Genomic DNA, 22,500 nt, shown 5'->3' with positions numbered 1-22,500 from the left:
TTGTTGTTGTTGTTGTTGTTGTTGTTGTTGTTGTTGTTGTTGTCTGGCACTAGGATGGGAGGATGAGGGAGGAGAGGGGGGAGAAGATGGGGAGGAAAGGGGGGAGATTGTGTCTGGGCGTCCAGTGGATGGCGATGTGGGAGGATCCACATTGATTCCCGTCACACTGCCCAGAGATGTACACCCGGAGAGAGGGAGGGTTAGGGTTAAGGTATGGAGAGGGAGAGAGGGAGAGAGAGAGAGAGAGAGGGGGGAATGGAGAGAGTGAGAGAGAGAGAGAGATCGATGGCAGTAGGGATTGGCGAAAGAGAGAGAGAGAAGGATAGATAGGGAGAGAGATAGAGGGAGACAGGGATGGGGAGAGAAGTCGATAGAGACAGAGAGGTAGAGGTCAAAAAAGGGAGAAAGAGAGAGGGAGAGAGGGATGGGGGAGAGGTTGATAGAGACAGAGAGGTAGAGGTCAAAAAAGGGAGAAAGAGAGGGAGAGAAGGATGGGGGGAGAGGTTGATAGAGAAAGTAGATAGAGGGAGAGAGGGATGGGGAGAGAGAGAAGCCAATGGCATAAATACACATGATATCACATAACATCACAAGGCCACATCCATTCATGTGATGCTTAATCATATAATACGCTGAATGGTATCTAATTACCCTCACATTACTCACATTACTCACATTACACACTGGATTTGTGGAATGATACTGCAGAATCGAGAGACATGGAATTACACACAGCATATTGTTTTCGTATGAAACAATACTCTCTAGAGACTATATGTGACCATAATTGAGAAACACATTCTATACACACCACCAAGTTAATCATGGGCTACTAATCACCAAGCTACTTAACGAAGCTTAAGATAGAGAGTAAAAGGATGTCCGTTATAGAGATTTATTTTAATTTTAATTTTGTATTTAATGTCTTTTCATATTTATTGACCGTGGCCAGAGAAAGCGGGAGGCAAATGGCTAGATATGTTATGATAGGAATGAAAAATATTGTTAGGGCATTAAAACGTAATCTTCACCTCTTTAAAGGGCGTAGGCAATACAATTACTGACATGCTCATACTCACACACACACAGACACACACCGAAGACCCTCAGATCGGATCCTCCCACTGTGTGTGTGAGCTAAGTCTTTCACATGGACGTTTGTCTCATAACCCCCATCAACTGACTTACAGTACATCCAAGCCATGCTGTAAACCTCGATGAGCTTTAACACTGACACACACACACACACACCCAGACCCACACACACACACACTGACATACACGCACACACACTGACGTACACACTCACGCTGACGTACACACTCACACTGACATACACAAACACTGACATACACACATCGACATATACACACACACACACTCTCTCTCTCTCTCCTTCTCTCTCTCCCCCCCTTCTCTCTCTCTCTCTAGTAATCCAATGGGGGTATTTATAGAAGAGGAAGTGCTGCTGTAGCCTGTAGCCTAACCCTGCAGGAGGCTGTCCAACATGGCTGACTGCTCTCGAACAGACAGTCTGTTATTTACCTCAGGACAGGAGGGGAGACTGGAGGTAGTCGATACAGTACCTTGTCCAGTGGTTGTTAGCGTTACTGTGTATGCTCTGGATGGGACTCGATCCCAAGATAAGAATCATGTCGATCCGCTATAACGAAAAATCGAGGAACCTTGAATTCAACTCCTTTAGATTCGGATGAGAACAAGGAGCATTTGTTGGCACATCGGTTTCATGAAGCGATGCCCCTGAGCGGTACATGAAATCGAATGAAGCCGTGAGATATTTTGAAGCGAATTATTTGTCGGACAACAGTAACAGAAAGGATGTTTGTTAGTGATTTCTCACTTGTAGGAGAGGTTTGACATTGGTGTGTACGGCCCCCAGCACCACCCCACCCCGTCACCCCGTCACCCTCGAGAACGAGTGACAGTTTTAAAGGTCAGGATAGTGTGAAAGGGCATGTCAATGTTCTCTGGGCTAATTCCCATTGATTCATCGTTTAGAGCAATTAGTGCCTGAGAGGTTTCGATGTATTTCTTTGGCAAATGAGTCTTTGTAACTTCTAGTCATGCTGCTACCTTCTGATAATGAAGAAAACAGTCCTTTAGAAGTCATTTCTTTTCACAAAAAAACCCCCATCATTCATGTCTTATGAACTGCAGAGAGTCTGAAGAATGACATTTCAACGCTCTGTCTTGCTATCAAAGTGACTGGCAAAGAGAAAAGTACTGTAATTAAATTTCCGAAGGGAGGTATTGATATTGGTTTTCCCTCCAGCTCTCCGGGATTACATTACAGTGGCCCAGTAGTACGTCACACACAGCACATTTCAGTGCAGTAGTCCAAATATTTAGTATTGAATTCATATTTTCTTTCAAGGGAGTAGACTCCCACTTTACCTTTCATATTTTGGGGCATTTATGGAGAGGATATGGCAGAGAGAAGAGGGGGACGGACGGAGGGGGAAGATTACAAAATGGTTTCACTCCTACTGGATGTGGTAATGTGGGTACTAGATAGATACGATAGATAGATAGATAGATAGATAGATAGATAGATAGATAGATAGATAGATAGATACAGTAGATAGATAGATAGATACAGTAGATAGATAGATAGATAGATAGATACAGTAGATAGATAGATAGATAGATAGAGGGGGCGCTTAGTGGCGTAGCACACTAATGCGGGCACCACATAATCGCAAGGTTCCTGGTTCGATTCCGACCCTCGACATATCTTGCATGTCATCCCTCCTCTCTCTCTCCCATCCTTCCTGTCAATCTATGCTGTCTCTATCCCAATAAAGCAGAAATGCCCTAAAAACATATTTTAAAAAAAACAAATAAAGTAGATAGGTAGGTAGATAGGTAGGTAGGTAGGTAGGTAGATAAGTTGATTGATTGATAGATAGATAACTTTATTGTCCTCAGGGAGGAAGAGCTGGTGGAGGTAGAAATCGGAGGACGGGCCCATTGTAATGCACGGAAAGGAATAAGCAATGATCCTGTCCTCATTGTAATACACCAGCCTCCACTGGTCACAATCCCAATACATCAGCAGGACAACAGCCTAGTCCAAATTCTAGTAGTAGGCGCGCATGACTGTACAATAGTCTTAATAGATGATTCTCATCTACATTCTGCTCTGCAAGCGCTACTCCACCCCCCCCCCCCTCCACCCCCACCCCTTCCGCCTCATTACCATTCCAAACGTAGTCCAGTGAATAAGTGAGTTTAATAGGGTTAGGGCGAGGGTTGGGGTTAGGGTTAGGGTAGTATGACTCAGTTGTGGCACGGCCCTCTCTACAGAAGCAATATGAGGTCCTACTACTCTGTTTGACCCACAGTGATGATGTAAGCCGGAGTGGGAGGAGGGTTATATAAGGCCTGGGAGATCCTGAAGAGATTTTATTGGGTGGTTTCCTGTTCCGTAATTAGCATATTGGATTTCATGGGACTGTGGGTTGTCAGGTATTGATGGGAGGATGGAGGATGGAGGATGGGAGGATGGGAGGATGGAGGATGGGAGGATGGAGGATGGAGGATGGAGGATGGGAGGATGGGAGGATGGAGGATGGGAGGATGGAGGATGGGAGGATAGAGGATGGGAGGATGGAGTATGTGTGTGTGTGTGTGCGTGCTTGTGTGTGTGCGTGCATGTGTGTGCATGTTGATGACCGTGTATCTGTGCAGAATCCTAACAGCAGTACCTCATATGTGTGCTGATTTGACTGGTTCCATATCGTCCACGCAGCAGCGTCTACTCACAGGCATTAAGGCCATGGTTGACTTCACGCTTCTGTCTCTCCTGAGGGAAAAGAGATGGGGTGAGAGAAAGAGAGGAGGTAGAGAGAGAGAGAGAGACAGAGAGAGAGAGAGAGAGAGAGAGAGAGAGAGAGAGAGAGAGAATGTGAAACCAGGGTGACATTGCAGTTTTTTCTTTGGGGTTTTTAGAACATCGGTTTCCTGGACATTAGGTGGTGAGCTCCACTCTCACACTCCAATTGTGTGTGTGTGTGTGTGTGTGTGTGTGTGTGTGTGTGTGTGTGTGTGTGTGTGTGTGTGTGTGTGTGTGTGTGTGTGTGTGTGCGTCTGTGTGTGCGCCTGTGTGTGCGTGCATGCGTGCCAGCCTGCGTGTGTGCCTGTGTGTGTGCCTGCGTGTGTGTGTGTGTTTTCAGAACAGCACTGGGAGTAGCAGACCTCAGATTAGCCACAGGGTAAACCAGGGTCATGTGCGTCATACGCTATGCCCTCCAGTAAATCTCCAGTGTTGATGCCAGGCTGGATGTTGCTTACCTCTCCATGCCCCTCTCGCTCCACTTTTGACTTGCTCTACCTATTTATTTATGTTTAAAAATCCTCTCTTTTCTGTCTCTCTCTCTCTCTCTCTCTCTCTCTCTCTCTCTCTCTCTCTCTTTCTCTCTGAAATCCTCTCTTTCCTTTTCTGTCTTTCTTTTTTTTGTCTCGTTCTCTCTCTCTCTCAATGAGACACACACACACACACACACACACACACCGCCATCGTACCTATCTTTATTCACCAGCCGTCAGTGTATACTGTACATTCCTGATGTTTTTGTCGAGTGAAAACATCTGATTGGATCCTGTCTCTGTCCCCCTATCACAGCCATGATGGGTGATTTCACAGCAATTCCAGAGTATATTGTGTGTGTGTGTGTGTGTGTGTGTGTGTGTGTGTGTGTGTGTGTGTGTGTGTGTGTGTGTGTGTGTGTGTGTGTGCGCCTCGCGTCGACCACAAGAGCAATTAACCCACGGTTAATTAGAACACTCCCCTCCCCTAATTCAATTGGATGACAGCAAGGAGCTCTACGGCATTATAGTTAATCACACCTTGGTTTACTACTGAGGAACCACCAGCCAACCACAACTTTACTATTCAACTGTGTGTGTGTGTGTGTGTGTGTGTGTGTGTGTGTGTGTGTGTGTGTGTGTGTGTGTGTGTGTGTGTGTGTGTGTGTGTGTGTGTGTGTGTGCGTGTGTTGCCCCTCTCTAAACTCATCCCATCCATGTAGTTTAGTTTGCTTTGAGGAACTGCGACACAGTTCCAGAATCCCAATTAAAACTTGGTATCAAACACATTTCACACAGACTGTGTCTGTGTCTGTGTCTGTGTTCTGTGTTCTGTGTTTGTGTGTGTGGAGATCACTGCTTCCCTAGGGGACACTGAGTTCTTATCTGCCCATCTGTCTGCTCATCAGCGCAGCAGGGGATTATTGAGTCGTTGCAGCCCCAGGATGGCAGTCCACACACACACACACACACACACACACACACACACACACACACACACACACACCGATTCTATTCAAATTCTTCATATCCCTAAATACACCAACCTAGACAGGGAGGAATGCATTATCATAAGCGTACTTATTTGTATTCTGGTCGAGAATGTGTCCTTTCTCAGTCCAAAACAACATTCCGATAGAATCCTCTAAATCTGGGCCGGCTCAGACAACCTTGTCACGGTGATTGCATTCGGAGCTGTGTGTGTGCCGTGTGTGTGTCGTGTGTGTGTGAGACATGGTAAATCCCACTGCAGGATTGTGCTTTATAGTAATGAAACAGCAAAGGTCGGTACAAGCCGTCTGTCCTGTCTACGCACACACACCCACTCACCCACACACACACATCTACCACCTGCCGTTGGTGGCTTATCCCTCTGTCACCAGCCCCTCCCCCCCCCTCCCTCCCTCCCTCCTTCTGGTCTGTGCCACCCCCACTGTGGCCCTGAGCCTTTCGTGAGGGCACACAGCCTGTCAGCAGATCTTCTAGATACCTCCATCTTAGGAGCGTAAACGTCTCTGCCGTCACAGTCTCCCACCACAGCATGGATGACTCAACCACACTCACTCTGTCGAAATCTCTCTTTTTCATATTGTCCTCTCCCTCTCTCTCTCTCTCTCTCTCTCACTCACTCTGTCTATCTCTCTTTTTCATATTGTCCTCTCTCTCTACCTCTCTACTTCTCTCTCTCTTTCTCTCTCTCTCTCTCTCTCTCTCTCTCTCTCTCTATCTTTGTCTTTTGATCATCATGTATGTGTGGCTGGTGTTCCCAAGAGGGAAGGAGAGGTGTGATAGAGGGAGGGATGGGGGGGAGGGAGGGGTAGAGGGAGGGAGGGGTAGAGGGAGGGATGGGGGGGAGGGAGGGGTAGAGGGAGGGATGCGAAGCAGGAGACCCACATAACCGATGAGTAGAGCCGGGCAGGTGCCTGTCTCCATGGCAACGGGCTACGGGGCTCAGGGAGGATTGTAAGAATTCTGAGTGATGTCGAAGAAGGAACTGATGACAGGCAGAAGCGTATTTGCTCGACCCCTCTCCCTCTCCCTCTCCCTCTCCCTCTCCCTCTCCCTCCCTCTCCACGTGTGATTCTCAACGCTCCAATCCTTGCAATGATTGAGTTGCTACTGATATATACTATCTATACAGTCTATACATGATTACTACTGATATATACTATCTATACAGTCTATACATGATTACTACTGATATATACTATCTATACAGTCTATACATGATTGCTACTGATATATACTATCTATACAGTCTATACATGATTACTACTGATATATACTATCTATACAGTCTATACATGATTACTACTGATATATACTATCTATACAGTCTATACATGATTACTACTGATATATACTATCTATACAGTCTATACATGATTGCTACTGATATATACTATCTATACAGTCTATACATGATTATCTCTCTCTGCGAATCAACCGTCTCATTTGAGATACAAGATTTGTCCTAATAAGACATTCCACAGCGACGTGATATTATACATTCCTTGTATTGTCTTTTTACATCCTGTAAGACTTCTATTCACCAAGAACAAACATTGGTACGTTTTACGACCTATTGAGTAGCCATTTGCAGGTTGTAACATGGAGCCAAAATGGAGTGTAGGCTGTCATACTAGTTTCCATGTAGTAGGAATTCACTGCACACTATTCAGGAAGTCCTTTCTGACTAAAGTTCCACAATTCAATAGAACAGCTTAGGGGGGCGGGCAGTAGAGATATTGAACCAATCACCATGAACAACGTGGAGTGACAGATGATGATTTCTCAGGATGAATGAGATATCAGTAGTATGTTGAAATGTGAGCTTCCTGCATACATATGACTGTATTGCCTGAATAGTATGTAGTATGGTTACTATGTAGTCTGTAGTATGGTTAGTATGTAGTCTGTAGTATGGTTAGTATGTAGTATGGTTAGTATGTAGTATAGTTAGTATGTAGTATAGTTAGTATGTAGTATGGTTAGTATGGAGTTTGGTTAGTATGTAGTATGGTTAGTATGTAGTATAGTTAGTATGTAGTATGGTTAGTATGCAGTTTGGTTAGTATGTAGTAGGGTTAGTATGTAGTATATACTTTAAGTAAACAGTAGGCATGAACGTATGAAGGTTCAGTCACTGCCTTCACCTGCGAGTGTAAAACAAAATCCCTGAGGTCATTCAGTGACCTTGTTCACAGCAAGTGGTCCTTCCGTCTCCATAAAAGAAATGCCAATTCCCCCCCAAAAAATGAAATCCGCAAATACCCAAAAGTTAGAAAAGTGTTTGAGTGTTTGTCTCTCTCTGCGGCCGTGAAGCCAGTCTTATTATTTGAGGAAGGACTCAGCTTGTGTCAGCTTTGGTGCTTTGCTTCCTCTGCCTCGTCTGTTTTGACGGCCTCTTACATCCCTCTCCCTCGTCGTCCCTCTCTGGGCTCATCTCGTCTGGCCTGGTTGTGTCAGATCGCCGCCCTCCTGGGCACCGGGTTACGTCACATGCTGTGACGGTGGCGGAGGGAGGGAGGGAGGGAGGGAGGGGATAGCTCCAGAGCCCAAGGCCTATCTCTGACTGACAGAAAGCCCAATGTGTGTGTGTGTGTGTGTGCGTGTGCGTGCATGCGTGCGTGCGTGCGTATGTGTGTGTGTCTGCATGCACGCCTGCATTCCTTAGAAAGGCAAAGGCCAAGGGTTGCTGCTTGTTGCCTCCCACACACAATCCCTCCTTTTTTTTTTTTCTCTCTCTTTTCCTTTCCCTCTCTCTCTTTTCCTTTCCCTCTCTCTCTCTCAAGGTCCTGTGATTGAGCATCAGAGGGCCTTGAATGGTGACATTCTGCATTCAACTACAGGGTCATGGCGATAACAGGCTTTTTTTAAAATCTACAGTAGATTCAGTGGCACCGGTGTGTGTGTGTGTGTGCGTGCGTGCGTGCGTGCGTTTGCGTGCATGTGTGCATTCGTGTTTGAACATGCGGTCGGGTTTGTGTGTGTGTGTGTGTGTATATGTGTGTAGGTGTGTGTTGCGTGTATTTCAAAGACAGCGTGGGCGGTAGATAGAAGGAGAAGGAAGGATATCATCACCAGCTATATTACATAAACAAAGTGGTCAGTGAGAAGACTCATCTAATGAGATGACCTTTTCCCTGTAAGTGATGTGTTTACAATGTGGGGTCAACTCTGCTTGGCGGACTACACACACACACACACACACACACAGACACACACACACACACACACACACACACACACACATGCTCTATGTGTCCACTTCGTGGCGTTAATTAGAACTTTTATTATCTTTTATTATTATCTTAAATAGAACACACCAGAGGTTGCGACCTCCAGGACCTGGAATGGCAGAGCAGACACAACAATGTCATACACTGAACAGAGAACACCGATTAAAAATAAGCCATGAAATGACCAGTGAAAGGAATCTTCTCAAGGAAAGGGTTTATTCCGCAAAGATTTCTGCACGGCATTCAATGAGTTGAGTTTTGAACAAAAACCGGTCGAGTCATTTCTCCCGCGGTATTGTCTGGAATGAAGAAAAAAAACGACTTGGTGAGATTGAATTTTTTCAGCAAATTGAGTTTTACATCATGGTTATTTTCCATCTGAATGTCTAGCCGAATGTCCCTTTGAATGAACTGCACCGACTGAAATGAAATTGAATTTGACCCCTGTTTTTTGTTCTAAGCTAGAAGCGTGAAAAGCGGCGTTGACATTTAAACAACCTTAAACCCTCGCTTGTTATCTGTGTCCCCTTCCAGAGAGTGAGCGAAAAGGTGGGAGGAGCTGAGGGGACCAAGCTCGACGATGAATTCACCGAAATGGAAAAGGCAAGCGTCCTCCCTTTCTCACGTCTCCTCCTTCTCTCCTTCGTCCTCCCTTTCTCCCTCTCTGTATGCTGCTACTGGATATCTATTGTGTAACACAGATATGTTTAGGAGAGTGACTGGGTACTGGGTGTTAAAATGGCTATTGTAATTGCTATACTCCAGGGCTGAGCTGTGTGTGTGTGTGTGTGTGTGTGTGTGTGTGTGTGTGTGTGTGTGTGTGTGTCTGTCTGTCTATGTGTGTGTGTGTGTGTGTGTGTGTGTGTGTGTGTGTGTGTGTGTGTGTGTGTGTGTGTGTCTGTCTGTCTGTCTGTCTGTCTGTCTGTCTGTGTGTGTGTCTGTGTGTCTGTCTGTCTGTCTGTCTGTCTGTGTGTCTGTGTGTGTGTAGCCTTGTCAGATCTGTCGATCTCCTATTAGTCCCAGTGCACAGAGATGGAGACACTGAGCCGTGTAGAATGGCGTCGGAGGTCAGGAGAACATGACCTGGCATATCCTATCACTCTCTAGTGGGAACACACATGCACACACACATGAACACAAACACACATTTTACATTACTTTTTACATTACTTTTTACATTTTAGACATTTAGCAGACGCAAACCCTAACCCATGGCTCTGCCTCCAACAGGACACAAAGCAGTGTGATGTGATGGTTAAACAAGGCCTACTACTTCCCCCCTCCTGTCGTCTTTAACTCACTCTCTCCCTCTGCCCGTCTTCTTTCTGCCTCTCTCTCTCTCTTGTTCTCTCCTCCTCTCTCTCTCTCTCGTTCTCTCCTCCTCCTCTCTTTCTCTCTCTCTCTCTCTCTCTCTCTCTCTCTCTCTCTCTCTCTCTCTTGCCCACTCTCTCCTCCTCTCTCTCTCGTTCTCTTTTCTTTCTCTCTCTCTCTCTCTCTCTCTATCTTTCTCTCTTTCTCTCTCTCCATCCATTCCTCTTTCTCTCCCTCCCTCTCTCCCTCTCTCTTCTCTCCATCCATCCTCTATGGTTTATAGAAGGTGGACACCACCAGTAGGGCAGTGATGGACATCATGACTAAGACCACTGAGTACCTGCAGCCCAACCCAGGTAAGACACAGAATCACAATTCTTTTATTTGGCCAAGTATATTTGCACATACAGGAAATTTACTTGGTGAGGTTGGTGTGAGAGGTTGGTGTGTGTGTGTGTGTGTGTGTGTGTGTGTGTGTGTGTGTGTGTGTGTGTGTGTGTGTGTGTGTGTGTGACAGGGTGGGGTGGGGGTTGGGGGGGGGGAGTGGAAGTCCCAGAGTCAGTGAGAGGCAGGGAGCTTGTTTGTTTATGTCTATATTATGTTAATAGCAAAGCATATGTTAATAGAAATAATCAGACTATAATTAACACTATATGCAAAGAATTGTTGAGTTTGTGCAAGAATAGTCAAATAGGATGAATCAAATGAGGGTTTAATAATACTGTAAACATATAAAATGTTTGCAAGGCAAATGCTTCATAGAAAAATTTTTACATTCTACCCTCAATGGTAAATGGTAAATACTGTAGATAGAGAGGGAGGGAGAGAGGGAGAGAGAGAGAGAGAGAGAGAGAGAGAGAGAGAGAGAGAGAGAGAGAGAGAGAGAGGTGACCGCATGGTCATTTATACAGTACTCACAGAGCTCAGATAAGAACACCACCAGGACAAAGACAAGAGAAAGAGCTGTGTCCTGTCCTGTCCTGTCCTGTCCTGTCCATTCTGCTTTTATATCCCTCTCCAACCACAGCATTTCAGTTAGGAGTTGTTTTCAAGGAGACCCAACCAACCAACACAACCGCATCATCACATTTCACATGCACACATTTTACACACAAGTGCTCATTATGACTGCAGGCTTAAACCCTAACTGAACCGTACTCAACCGTGAATCACATACCTTAAGGTACTTGCCTCAAGATGCTTTACATCTGGCCAACAAATCAGGACACATTTTAGACGTGTTCTGCATTTTTCCCTCAAGCGAACATCATCTGTGATGTCACGCACATTGATATGCATATCGGTCACGTGTGACATCACAGTCACATGAAAAGTCATTTTCACACAAGATATGTTGTGAGTGTACAGCAGGTCCTTCAGCGAGACTGGATCCTCCTCTGACTGAGATGCACATTGCTGTGTGACAACACCCCACAGCTGTTTGGGTGCTGGTGAATGGCTCTGGGATTGACTATGTCTGTCTGTCCCAGCCTCCAGAGCCAAGATGAGCATGATCAACTCCATGTCGAGGATGCGGGGCCAGGAGAAGGGGCCTGGCTACACTCAGGCCGAGACCATCCTGGGAGAGTCCATGCAGAAGTTTGGCCGTGAGCTTGGGGAAGAGTCCAACTTTGGTATGACCACTGAGTATACTAATATTCAGTATTACCTTATGTATACTGTACACAGTATGGTACAGTATAAAATCAAACCAATTTTATTTGTCACGTACATCGCATACAGCCGTAATTGATATAGGGAAATGCTTTGGAATCTTGCTCCTCGATCAACAACAGTCAACAATAATCAACAAATCTACAGTACAATATAAAATAGTCTAATAAACAGTGACAGTAGTAGGGCATAAGGGTGTAGTGTAAGTATCAGCAGTAATGACTAATAATAACCAGGCACAACATTGTGTGTGTGTGTGTGTGTGTGTGTGTGTGTGTGTGTGTGTGTGTGTGTGTGTGTGTGTGTTCCAGGTCTGGCTCTGATCGATGCTGGGGAGTCTATGCGTGAGCTGGGGGAGGTGAAGGATGCTCTGGACATGGAGGTCAAGCAGAACTTCATTGACCCACTGCAGCAACTCCATGACAAAGACCTCAAGGAGATAGCGGTGAGTGTGGAGCTTCATATTCACATGTACTTACAGTACAAGGCATTGCGGGTTCTAACCCTAACCCTAACCCTAACCCTAACCCTAAGACTAAACAAAACAAAAACATGTGGTGACCTCTTAAGCTGGACTTGCCTATAATTGGCCCCAAACTCTGCTTTCATTTGATTATTAATTGGATTACTGATTACTTTATCTCCTTGTTATGGGTCATATCCACACAAAACGTCAAGGTATTACCTATCAACTGGCATCCTGCTTTTGCATCTAATCATCATATTTCGAATGTTATAAGCAGTTTAGTTTGGGTCTATTTTTTAGGCGGAAATTAGTCAAATAGGGCCTAGAGCTTAAGAGGTTAATACTGTACATAAACTGTTTTGACTGTGAGTTACAACATTTCAGAAAGCATTACACAACAACAATATGCAGACGTAATACAGGACATGACAGAAATATCAAGCATAAATGCATTTCAATAGGCACGTAACTGACCAAAGTAAAAAGCACTTCATTTAGAACATTGACGGCGCTGCAGTAAATTTTTACTGCTCAAAGGGAAGAGATGTGGACTCTCTCTGACTCTCTCTGGTTGCAAAATGCAATTACATCCATCTCCCTCCGCCGGACCACAGGATCAATTCATTTGGGCTTTTTCTGTCCGGATGGGAGCTCAGTTTTGGCATACAAAGAAAAAAGATTACATCTGGATAAGCCAATGCCATTGGCCCGGTCCAAGAGTTGTCTGATCCATTTGGTTGATTCCTATTTGGGATAAAGAAGACCCGTATTCTCAAATAGAATCATTAAGACTTTAAATGAAATGAAATCAAGGAATAATTGTATTTGTGGAGTGCTCTTCGTTTTTGTCCTATGTAGTTGACCCCTGTTGTTTCCCGCCCTTGCAGCATCACCTGAAGAAGCTGGAAGGCCGGCGCCTGGACTTCGACTACAAGAAGAAGCGTCAGGGCAAGGTGAACGATGATGAAATCAAACAGGCGCTGGAGAAGTTTGACGACTCCAAGGAGATCGCCGAGCTCAGTATGTTCAACCTGCTGGATGGAGATGTAAGGACCTGTTTCCTATTCCTGCCTTTTCTCTTTCGCTCTCTTTCCTTTTTCCTTCTTTCTTTCTTTCTTTCTTTCTCTGTCTGTCTGTCTGTCTGTCTGTCTGTCTGTCTGTCTGTCTGTCTGTGTGTGTGTGTGTGTGCGTGTGCGTGTGCGTGTGTGCGAGAGAGACCCACTGGGCAGCTGCACAGACCATTGTTGACAATAGAAACGGAGGGGTTACCTGGAAGCCCAGCGCTGTCTTTGATCTGGCTGTGTGTCAGCATGTCATCGATGTACTTTAACGTAATACCAGTTGGGATCTGGAATGGCTCCTCCAGTGCATCCAATCACTGGTTGCATTCCAAGGTCATCGCCGCCAGGACTGCACAGATCAGCAGATCTGCAACACCATATCGATTCCTGAGGTGTCCAAATCTGTGCAATCAAAACAACTTGGAACGCAGCCCCTTTGTGTTGACTTTGCAGTGTCACACTAGCGTTGTTAGCATCAGGAGCTAGCTGGGCCACCGGCCATGGCGCCCATGCGTAACAGTCTCCCCCGTGCTTCTTTCGGTTTCCCAGCAGATTGAACAGGTGAGCCAGCTGGCGGCACTGGTCCAGGCCCAGGTGGACTACCACCGGCAGGCAGCCGAGATCCTCACATCACTGCAGGGCAAGATCGAGGAGCGGTCAGTACCTCAATGTCCCTGTTGTATAATAGCAGGGGTGCTAGATCCCTCATACTGAATCCCCCTTAACCAATCAAAATGATGATGATGAATCACGGGAAAAGGGGTGGAGATCAGTTCCATTGCAAACCCATTCTGTTCAAGATGTGGGTTTTTTTTCAGTTCCTCAACTGAGTTGTTTTTTTTGTTTTTGTTTTTTTAAGTAGGCTTTTCAATGGATTTGATTCCAGCACATTAGGGAGTGCTATAATGATACACTGTTGTTTTAATAAGGGAATGATCACCGTTCTTTGCTTCTTAGGGTTGTTTTTATTTCTGCTCTGGTCTTGCAGGATTAAGGAGTCCTCCAACAAGCCCAGGAAAGAGTTCATCCCTAAGCCTCGTACCTCCCTGGACTTCTCCATCAGTGAGAACCATAACGGAGGCATCCACAGTGGCTCCGCCCGCACCCCAAGTAAGCATCCCCCCGACATTGATACCGCATCCTCTCTCTACATCTCTACCTCTCTATTCATCCATCTATGGGAATTTCTCTTGATCTGTCTTTCTAACTGCCTTTCTATCTATCTGTTTTTCGATCTGTCTCTGTATTCTCTATAGTCTGACTGTCTGTCTATCTATTTATCTATCTATATGTGGTTGTCTCCCATCTGTCCATTTTCTTTTTTATCAATCTCTTTATCTATCCGTCCACCTATCAAAAAAGAGCAAATGAATACAAATACGTCTGCTCTTCTCTTTCTTTGATTTTTGTTCGTTCTTCTAGCAGCAAGGTCTCCAGGTGAGCCTAGACTCAACCCTATCTATATCGATATCTGTCTTTCTATATCACTGTCCGTCCGTTTGTCTGTCCGGCCATGGCTTCATCGCTTCATCTCTCCCTCTCCACCGTCTGTCCATCTGTGCATCCGCTCAGCTACCAAACCCTGCAAAAAACAAAATCACGTCCTAAGGACGCCCTGTGCTGGTCAGCTAACGTCATTAGGACATTACGTGATGACCACGGTACCACGTCCTTGTGACGTATTTTGCGGACTTCGCTGGTCATCTCAACGTCTCCAGGACGTCACGAGGGACCTCATCAGGACCATATTTGTGGGTCCTCAGGACCCTAACCAAGTAACCTCACTGGGACGTCACTGTAGGGACCTTATCAGGACCGTATCTGAACCATATCGGGATGTTTTCTGGTCATTTTCTGGACCAAAACCAAGAATTGTGCCCGGGAGGTTACTTGGGGCCTTATCCGGACCATATCGGGAGCTTATTCGGACGTTCTCTGGTTGTTTAATACAGTTTAAATAATCTGAATTTTACACCTTCAGTAAGCCTATGGTATTATTGTCCTTACTTTATCTTTTCATCTTTTCATCGCTTTATTGCTTCATCTCTCCATCTCTCCACCCACTAACCGACAACTCATTAAACACAAACTCCTCGATTACTTTCTCTCCCCTCCTTTATGGTTTGCTCCTTTTGCAGCAAGGTCTCCAGGTGAGCCTGAGTGAACCCTAGAGAGATACCATGAGACTATCTCTCTATCACTCTGTCTGTCTGTCTCTATCACTATCCGTCTGGTCTGTCTGTCATCTGTCTGTCTGTCTGTCTTTCTTTCTGTCTGTCTGTCTGTCTGTCTTGTCTGTCAGTCCATCTGTCCTAATGTCTGTGTGTTCATCTACAGTATATCTGTCTGTGTGTCTCCATTTGCAGTTTTTTTCCCCCGCTTGCTTTATCTCTTCATCCGTCTGGCCAACAACCATCTGTCCGTCAATCCATCTGTCATCAATCCATCCTTCTATCAAATGCTATGAAACATAAACTCCTTCTTCTCTCCTTTCTTCTCTTTCCCTTCCTTTGCTCTCTGTCCTTCTTCTTCTTTCCCTCTTGCAGCAAGGTCCCCAGGTGAGCCTAAAGTGAAGAAAAGAGAGATACAACGATATCTCTTCTACTGTCACTCTGCTTCTGTGTCTATAACTTGTTTGTGTGTTGTTTTTGGTTTTTCTGTTTGTCTCTCCCTCTTTCTTTTTTTTGGTGTGTCTCTCAGGCTGCAGTCTATTTGTTTCTCAGTCTGTTTCCTGGTTTCTCTCCTACCTCTCTCTCTCTCTTTGTATCTCTTCTTTCTCTGAGTTCTGAGCTCTTTTCTCAGTTTTTTCTCTGTCTTTCTTTATCTGTCTCTCTGTCTGTTCAAAATGTCTTTCAATCAATAGTCTATACACAAATATCTTACGCCTCTCTTCTTTGCCTTGTCTCTCTCTCCCTGTTCCCCTCCCTCTCTCTCCCCTCCCTCTTTCCCTCCCTCCTCCTCTGCCCCTTTCAGCCAGGTCACCAGGTGAGCCCTCCACTCCAGAGAGATGATTTGATCTCTCTATCACATTCTACCTATCTGTCACATTACATCTTGGTCTCCAGGACAACCCTCTTATTTCTCTCCTCATGCCTCTCTCTCTCTCTCCAGCTCCCATGGACCAGCCGTGCTGTCGTGCGCTCTACGACTTCGACCCGGAGAACGAGGGCGAGCTAGGATTCAAGGAGGGTGATATCATCACCCTGACCAACAAGATCGACGACAACTGGTACGAGGGCATGTTGCACGGCAACTCGGGCTTCTTCCCCGTCAACTACGTGGATATCCTGGTGCCGTTGCCCCACTAGGGCGGCCCCCCCAGTTGCCACGCCCACTGCGGTGAGGTAATCGGCGGTGGCAGCATCAGCAGCTAGCAGTTTCTTCCCCCCCGGCCAATCCAATCCCTGCATCCCCAGCTCCCGCCTCCTAAACATTCCTGGCAACCAATCACCCCTTACTTACTCTGCTAAAAGGAGAATCGACGATGACAACAAGGATGATAATGATGATGATGAGGAAGATACGAACGAAATCAAGGTCAACAATAGCATGGTGTAATGCCATCCAGTGTGAAAACTGACTTTTGAGGAAAAATAAGCAATGATGCTGTTTTAGAACACCACCATGGACATTTACCATCTAACCAATGTTTCAGATGTTGGGGTTGTTTTATGTGTTTCAGAAGAGGGATTTTATGGTTTTACTCCTCCTTTCTTCAGGCTTCTGCCGTTCCTACGTATCCTTGTCTCTCCTGGCTTTGTCTAGGTTTTCTTTGGCTGTAACTAAGTCTTTCCACAGTCTTTTCAAAAATTGCCGTCTCTCTCCTGTTCGCTGTGCTTCGTGGAAACTTCTACAGTAGATAGCACCCTTTTCTTCATTCTCACGTAACCGAGCAGATCTGGTCCATGACTGTAGATCTTCACGTTTCACAGTTTGTTAGACACTGTAGATCAGGCATGTTTTTAACTGTTAGTGGTTTTATCTTCTTACGGATTTACTTCCTGGTATGTTCAAGCTAGATATATGTTAGATTATTCCCTGTTTTTAAAGGGTAGCCTTCGATTTGCATGCATGGATAGTTTCTTAGAAAGCCCATGTCCATTTCATGCGCAACAGATGATGTTCTTCTGACAGATCCTCTTGAGTTTGGACAAAGGTAGGTCGATGATGGAGATGATGAGTAGGAGATGATGTCCATGCGTTTTTAGGTCTGTCCTATCTATATATTTGAGCTAATGATTATTCAATTGGTCATGAATATCTGTGGAAACAAAAAAAAACGAATTGTAGAGTTTTAAAAACCGTTTTAAGTGACGTGACCAGAACTGGAGCCGCCGTTTACTCTCAATATGAACTAAGTTATAAAAAAAAAAAAAAAACTCTTCTTCAATGTGTATTTTATCAATGACGTGGAAAATATTTGTGAAAAATTGTTGATGTATTGTGCTATAATAACTTATAGGAATTTACCGCATATCGGGATTAGCCGTATTTTCTTCAACCGAAGGCGAAGTTATTTTCGCTGTACCCGAATGTCCGTCAGTCAGATAGTACTCAATAGTGTAGCCGCCTAATATAAACCATGGAATCAGATATGAGATAAGACTCAAGATTTAGCTGACAATGCTCACAGTGAAATATTGTAGAAGGACGACAGCGTGGAATTCACAAGCAATGGCTCAATTAGGAACGAGAACATGATTTATTGTGAACGTAAAGTGGCATAGTATGTCATTCAAGGAGATGATGAGATTAGAAACCAGATGCAAGTCCCCCCCGCCACCCCCCCCCCCCCCCCACCCCCCAACCCCACCCCCCCTCATCCCAGTATTTGTTGAGCCAGGGGTTTGTGCTATCCACTATGAGGTTATAGGGTAAAAACAGTGGGTAACATTTGCATTCATACAGGGCAGAATCGTTGACGTCTGTGCTCTTAACCTAAATCACACATTGGGGTCAATGAGAGATTTGCTCCAAACATTGAGTTAGGCGTGCGGAACTCAAGTTTGGATTCAGCCCAAAGTGTCTACCGTTCCTTTCTTACTTCTCCATGTGTCAGTTTACTGTATTGTGAAGGGTCAGTGGATCCTTTATATTCAATCACTTGGTCCTTTCATCACTATAATCCCAGAATTTAAAATAAAATAAATGAGACTATATGACCTATCAAAAGCAACGCACACACACACGGTTGCAAATTGGAAACTAAAGCAACACATCAAGCTTTTGGTCGTTGTAGGTTTCTTTCCGTATTTTGAGGACTTCATTACCAGTGGCTTGCCTGTCAAAGTATTTCCATTTTGCAAATCTAATGTGATACTGTGTGTAACGGGGCAATAAGACTAGTGTTTTACCCATTTTGTCACTGAATAGCGTTGTGTGGTGGGTGGGGGGGTGTGGGATGGTCAAGGTTTGTGTTTTGTGCAGGGAAGGGATTGTATGAAACACAGGATCTACTGTGGCAAAATGTACATTTCTATTTTTTTTCTGTGAGTATTAATTTTCTTCATCGAAAACCTTCATTGGACGTCTCTTTGACAGAGGACCAATACAGTATATAGAGTAATATGATACTATTGTTGAAGCTAAAACCAACTGAAAGCCTAGTTGTTGTTGTTTTTAAAAATGAAAGCACAACTTTAAACTGAAACGTATCGTTTGCTGGGATAATAACAGGAGATGTACTGTAGGTGGAACTGGCTGTGCATTCAATTTATTTTTTATTTCAAAAGGCTATAATGATAATGTTTCCTTCATTTTTTGTTCTCTATCTTTTTTTTAAAAACAATTATTGTGTGTATCTTTGCCCTCAATGAGGACTGTACAGCTTTTCTGTGTTTTGTTTTCACCTTGTGTGTGTATAGTCGCGCATCTACAGTATTGTATCTTATTTTTGTAACTGTGATAAAGTATATACATATAGATGTATATATATACAGTATATACAGTAATTATATAGAACAAAATGTGAAGGGAGGGATTCTCTGTGCTGCACACAATTGTTATCTTTGGATTCTTCTAATATCTTTTTTTTTTCTTTTTCGTTTTGTTTTGTTTTGTTTTTGGGTTTCATTCCTGCACTGGATTACAAGACAATATGCTTGATGTAAAAGAAAAATAAAGATAAAAATCTCTCAATGTAACTTATTGAAATAAATACCAAGACACGATTATTCTCCTGTTGAGTGTGTTCTGTCTTTCTGTATAAGAGTGGAAAAGAAAGGATTCTTAAGGAAAAAGACCTTAAGTAGGACTATCAAACATGGAAGTTTGGCTGGTGATATACTTTGAATATTGCCCTTACTTCCTAGTACAGTACTGTACACCACAATGACCACCAGCACTATATACTCAGACTTAGAGAATGACCACCAGGTGGCACTATAGAAAAAGCACTGAGAGCTGTGGCCAATATAATAGCATAACAACACCTCACTCTTAGAACACTATAACTGATAATCACTACATGGCAGCTAACCATGAGAATGATCATCACATTGTTATTGTTATTGGGGGGGGTCCAAGCTTTAGGGAAAAACATGAACAACAATGAAATCAATGTTGATTCACACATTTCCATACTCTTGTTTCAGCAAAAAAACTAAATCATTCAAGCTACATATCAGTAGATAAACCAGGAGTCAGTAGACAACACACCACACTTCCTGGATCCAGCAAGTGTGTCATGACAGCAAGTTCTCCTGACATTCAAGAAACTGTTTGATCTTATTTCGGTTCCTCCTCATTTCCTCCACATCAGGTTCATGCTTCAGCTCAATACTTCAGATCAGTTCAAAGCTCGACAAACCAAACAAACTGTACAACTGAAAACAACTCCTGCGGTTCCGTCTTCAGTGTTGGTATGCCGCTACTGTATCTAACTATACATGACCTCAAAAAACTCCTGCGTCAAATAGAATCACATTCAGAGAATTGAGTAGACAAAGGCAAAAGTAACAAAACAGAAACATTTTAATCAATGGGACTATTGATCAGCCAACACCCGAGAGACAGTGTGACTGACTGTGCCTTTGGCAAACACGCAAAGCAGAAATACAGAAACTATGACCACAGTCTCTAACTGGGCACTTCTCACATCTGTATTCAGTCTGTTTGATCAGAGGGCCACACCCACCATTAATCTATCACATGTATGCTGGTCGCAGCAGTGGATGTTACTGCCCTCTGCTGGCTGTTTCTACAGGAGGTATATTTACATTTATGGCATTTAGCAGACGCCTTTATCCAAAGCGACTTACAATAAATACATTTGTTTAAGTAAGTGAATCATCTATCCATCAGTCATCACAAGATAAAGTGCTCAGACCAGGGGCCATAGTCAGTCACAATGCTAGAAGAAGGAATTTTATTTTATTTTTTATTAACAGGAGAAAAACTTGTACAGGGGGGTAGTGGGGCTGAAGAGGTCTTTAGGAGGGATGGGATGACATGAGATACAATTCTTATAGCTCTACAGCTGAGTTCCCCAGGATTGCTCATTTGTCCATTGCTTCAGACCTATGCATCCACCTCCAGGATGGAAATAGCAGATCCAGCTGAGTGGGAAACGTGGGTAGCATCTTTGTACAACGAGTTTGTAAGTATAAAATGTTGTTTCCTAGCTCCCAGCGCAATGTGAAGGCCCCCCGGGCAGAAGAAGGCCCCCGGGCCTCGTTACCGCTGACGATGACAGCAAGCAATAAAGTGAGAGAAGATAAGACACTAATGCCTGAGCAACATGTCACTCTCTCAGTGGAAACATGTTTGCACTCTTGCTGTTTGTTAGAAGACGTCTGTTGGTTCGCAAGGACGCCACTAGGTTTGATGAAGGGAGATACGTTTTAGCTTCTGGTGGAGATATCTTAGTTTTCTATATAGTTTTGTGATAGTTCTGTGACTCTTACACAGTTTAGGAGCACCCTAACACCCTAAGCTTCACAATACGGACAGGGAAGAAAAAAGTCACATATCATACAAATGATGGATAATAAAACAATAAAACCATACAAATCAATTGAATAAAACAGGATAGTACACTGAATTAAGATATTTAGCTTTTAGGGTAAAGATTGCATTATTTAGAGAGACTTGGAGAGACTTGGTAAATAATCTATTTACATTAATTCCTTAATTATTTAATCCTTAAGTAGCATTACCAATAAGACTTAAGATTCATACCCGATTAGCCAAGTCAGATCCTGCATATGGGGTTGATTGACATCTGCCTTTGGGCGGTGCAGTTTCCATAGCGTCCCCACCCCCTGTCTGTCACCAGGCTTCCCTGCCTCTCCCTCTTCTTTCCACCTCCAAATTTCCAGCTTTCACTGTCGCTCAAGCATTCAGTACACACCAGCCCCCTCGTCTCCCACCGCACGCACACACACACACACACACACACACACACACACACACACACACACACACACACACACACCTGAGTCACCAGTCTCTTACAGTGTCACTGAAGCATGTCGTCACTACTGTCTCACACACACACACACACACACACACACACACACACACACACACACACACACACACACACACACACACCCTCGCCTGAATCTCAGCCAGGTGTCCTCCAGGTCCGTCATGGTTCTGATCGCAGCAAATAGACACTGGGGCACACTGTTTGACCTGCACATGTGGTACTGATCAGCAAACACTCAAACTGTACTCCCCACAGAATAGACACCCTTACAATAAACACTGTTGTATTATGGACTGTTAACCAGTGTAAGCAAGCACCAATGTAAACACGTACGGTTACGGACCCAGGTGGAGGATTTGTCACGCACACAGGAGTATTTTAGTACTGCTACAGTTCTAATATTGAATGCTTTTCAATTGTTACATATTGAACCTCCATAAACCTCCATAAAACCCAGATATGTCATTACTGACATATTGATAAATACAACATATGCAGTATCTCAGGAGGTTAGGATTGCTCTTTTCCCTCTGAAGCAGGAAAATGGGCACTGTGAAAACAGAGAATGTGACCGCCCTCTGGTGGTCACATGAAGACAGTACATGACCAAGGTGCTCTTGACCGAATTTCCAGATATAAGATAAGCAAGCTGTTTCATAGAGTCAATGTCAGAACTGAAAGAAGATCTTTTTGTTCTTCTTCAGGGTTTGATGTTTCAGAAGATTAGATTCATCTGATGCAATTCTCAAGGAGAATGACCAACCTGTATTCTATTGGTTTTGTTGATTGGCCAAGAGCCCTCTGGGAAATCAGCCATCTTTTTTAGATGGTCGAGGGAATGAGGGGTGGGTGGGGGGGGAATGGGGGGAGTGGGTGGTTGGGAGGGGGGGGGGGTGGAGGAGAGGGGGGAGAGGAGTGAGAGGGGGAGAGGATGGTGAGGGTGGGGGGTGAAGAGGGTAGGGGGGTGAGGTGGGTGGGGAGAGTAAT

The 22,500-nt window shown here is 44.4% G+C and overlaps 1 protein-coding gene across 1 annotated transcript in view; it reads left to right on the top strand.

Moving 5' to 3' along the window:
• Positions 1-16,390, top strand: part of sh3gl2a (SH3 domain containing GRB2 like 2a, endophilin A1) — a gene marked incomplete at its 3' end in the record, with an annotated part of 42,481 nt that extends 26,091 nt beyond the window's left edge. The window contains exons 2-9 of the mRNA XM_083693257.1: positions 9,105-9,173; positions 10,165-10,237; positions 11,372-11,515; positions 11,867-12,000; positions 12,909-13,067; positions 13,635-13,738; positions 14,071-14,192; positions 16,194-16,390. Of these exons, the coding sequence (XP_083549383.1) occupies positions 9,105-9,173; positions 10,165-10,237; positions 11,372-11,515; positions 11,867-12,000; positions 12,909-13,067; positions 13,635-13,738; positions 14,071-14,192; positions 16,194-16,390 (1,002 nt within the window). The remainder of the gene's footprint in view (positions 1-9,104; positions 9,174-10,164; positions 10,238-11,371; positions 11,516-11,866; positions 12,001-12,908; positions 13,068-13,634; positions 13,739-14,070; positions 14,193-16,193) is intronic.
• Positions 16,391-22,500: the final 6,110 nt, after the last annotated feature.

The sequence above is a fragment of the Argentina silus genome (assembly GCF_951799395.1).
Source record: "Argentina silus genome assembly, chromosome: 21".
NCBI lineage: Eukaryota > Metazoa > Chordata > Actinopteri > Argentiniformes > Argentinidae > Argentina > Argentina silus.
Note: the sequence above shows the minus strand (reverse complement) of the source record. Positions and strands in the feature narration are given on the sequence as shown.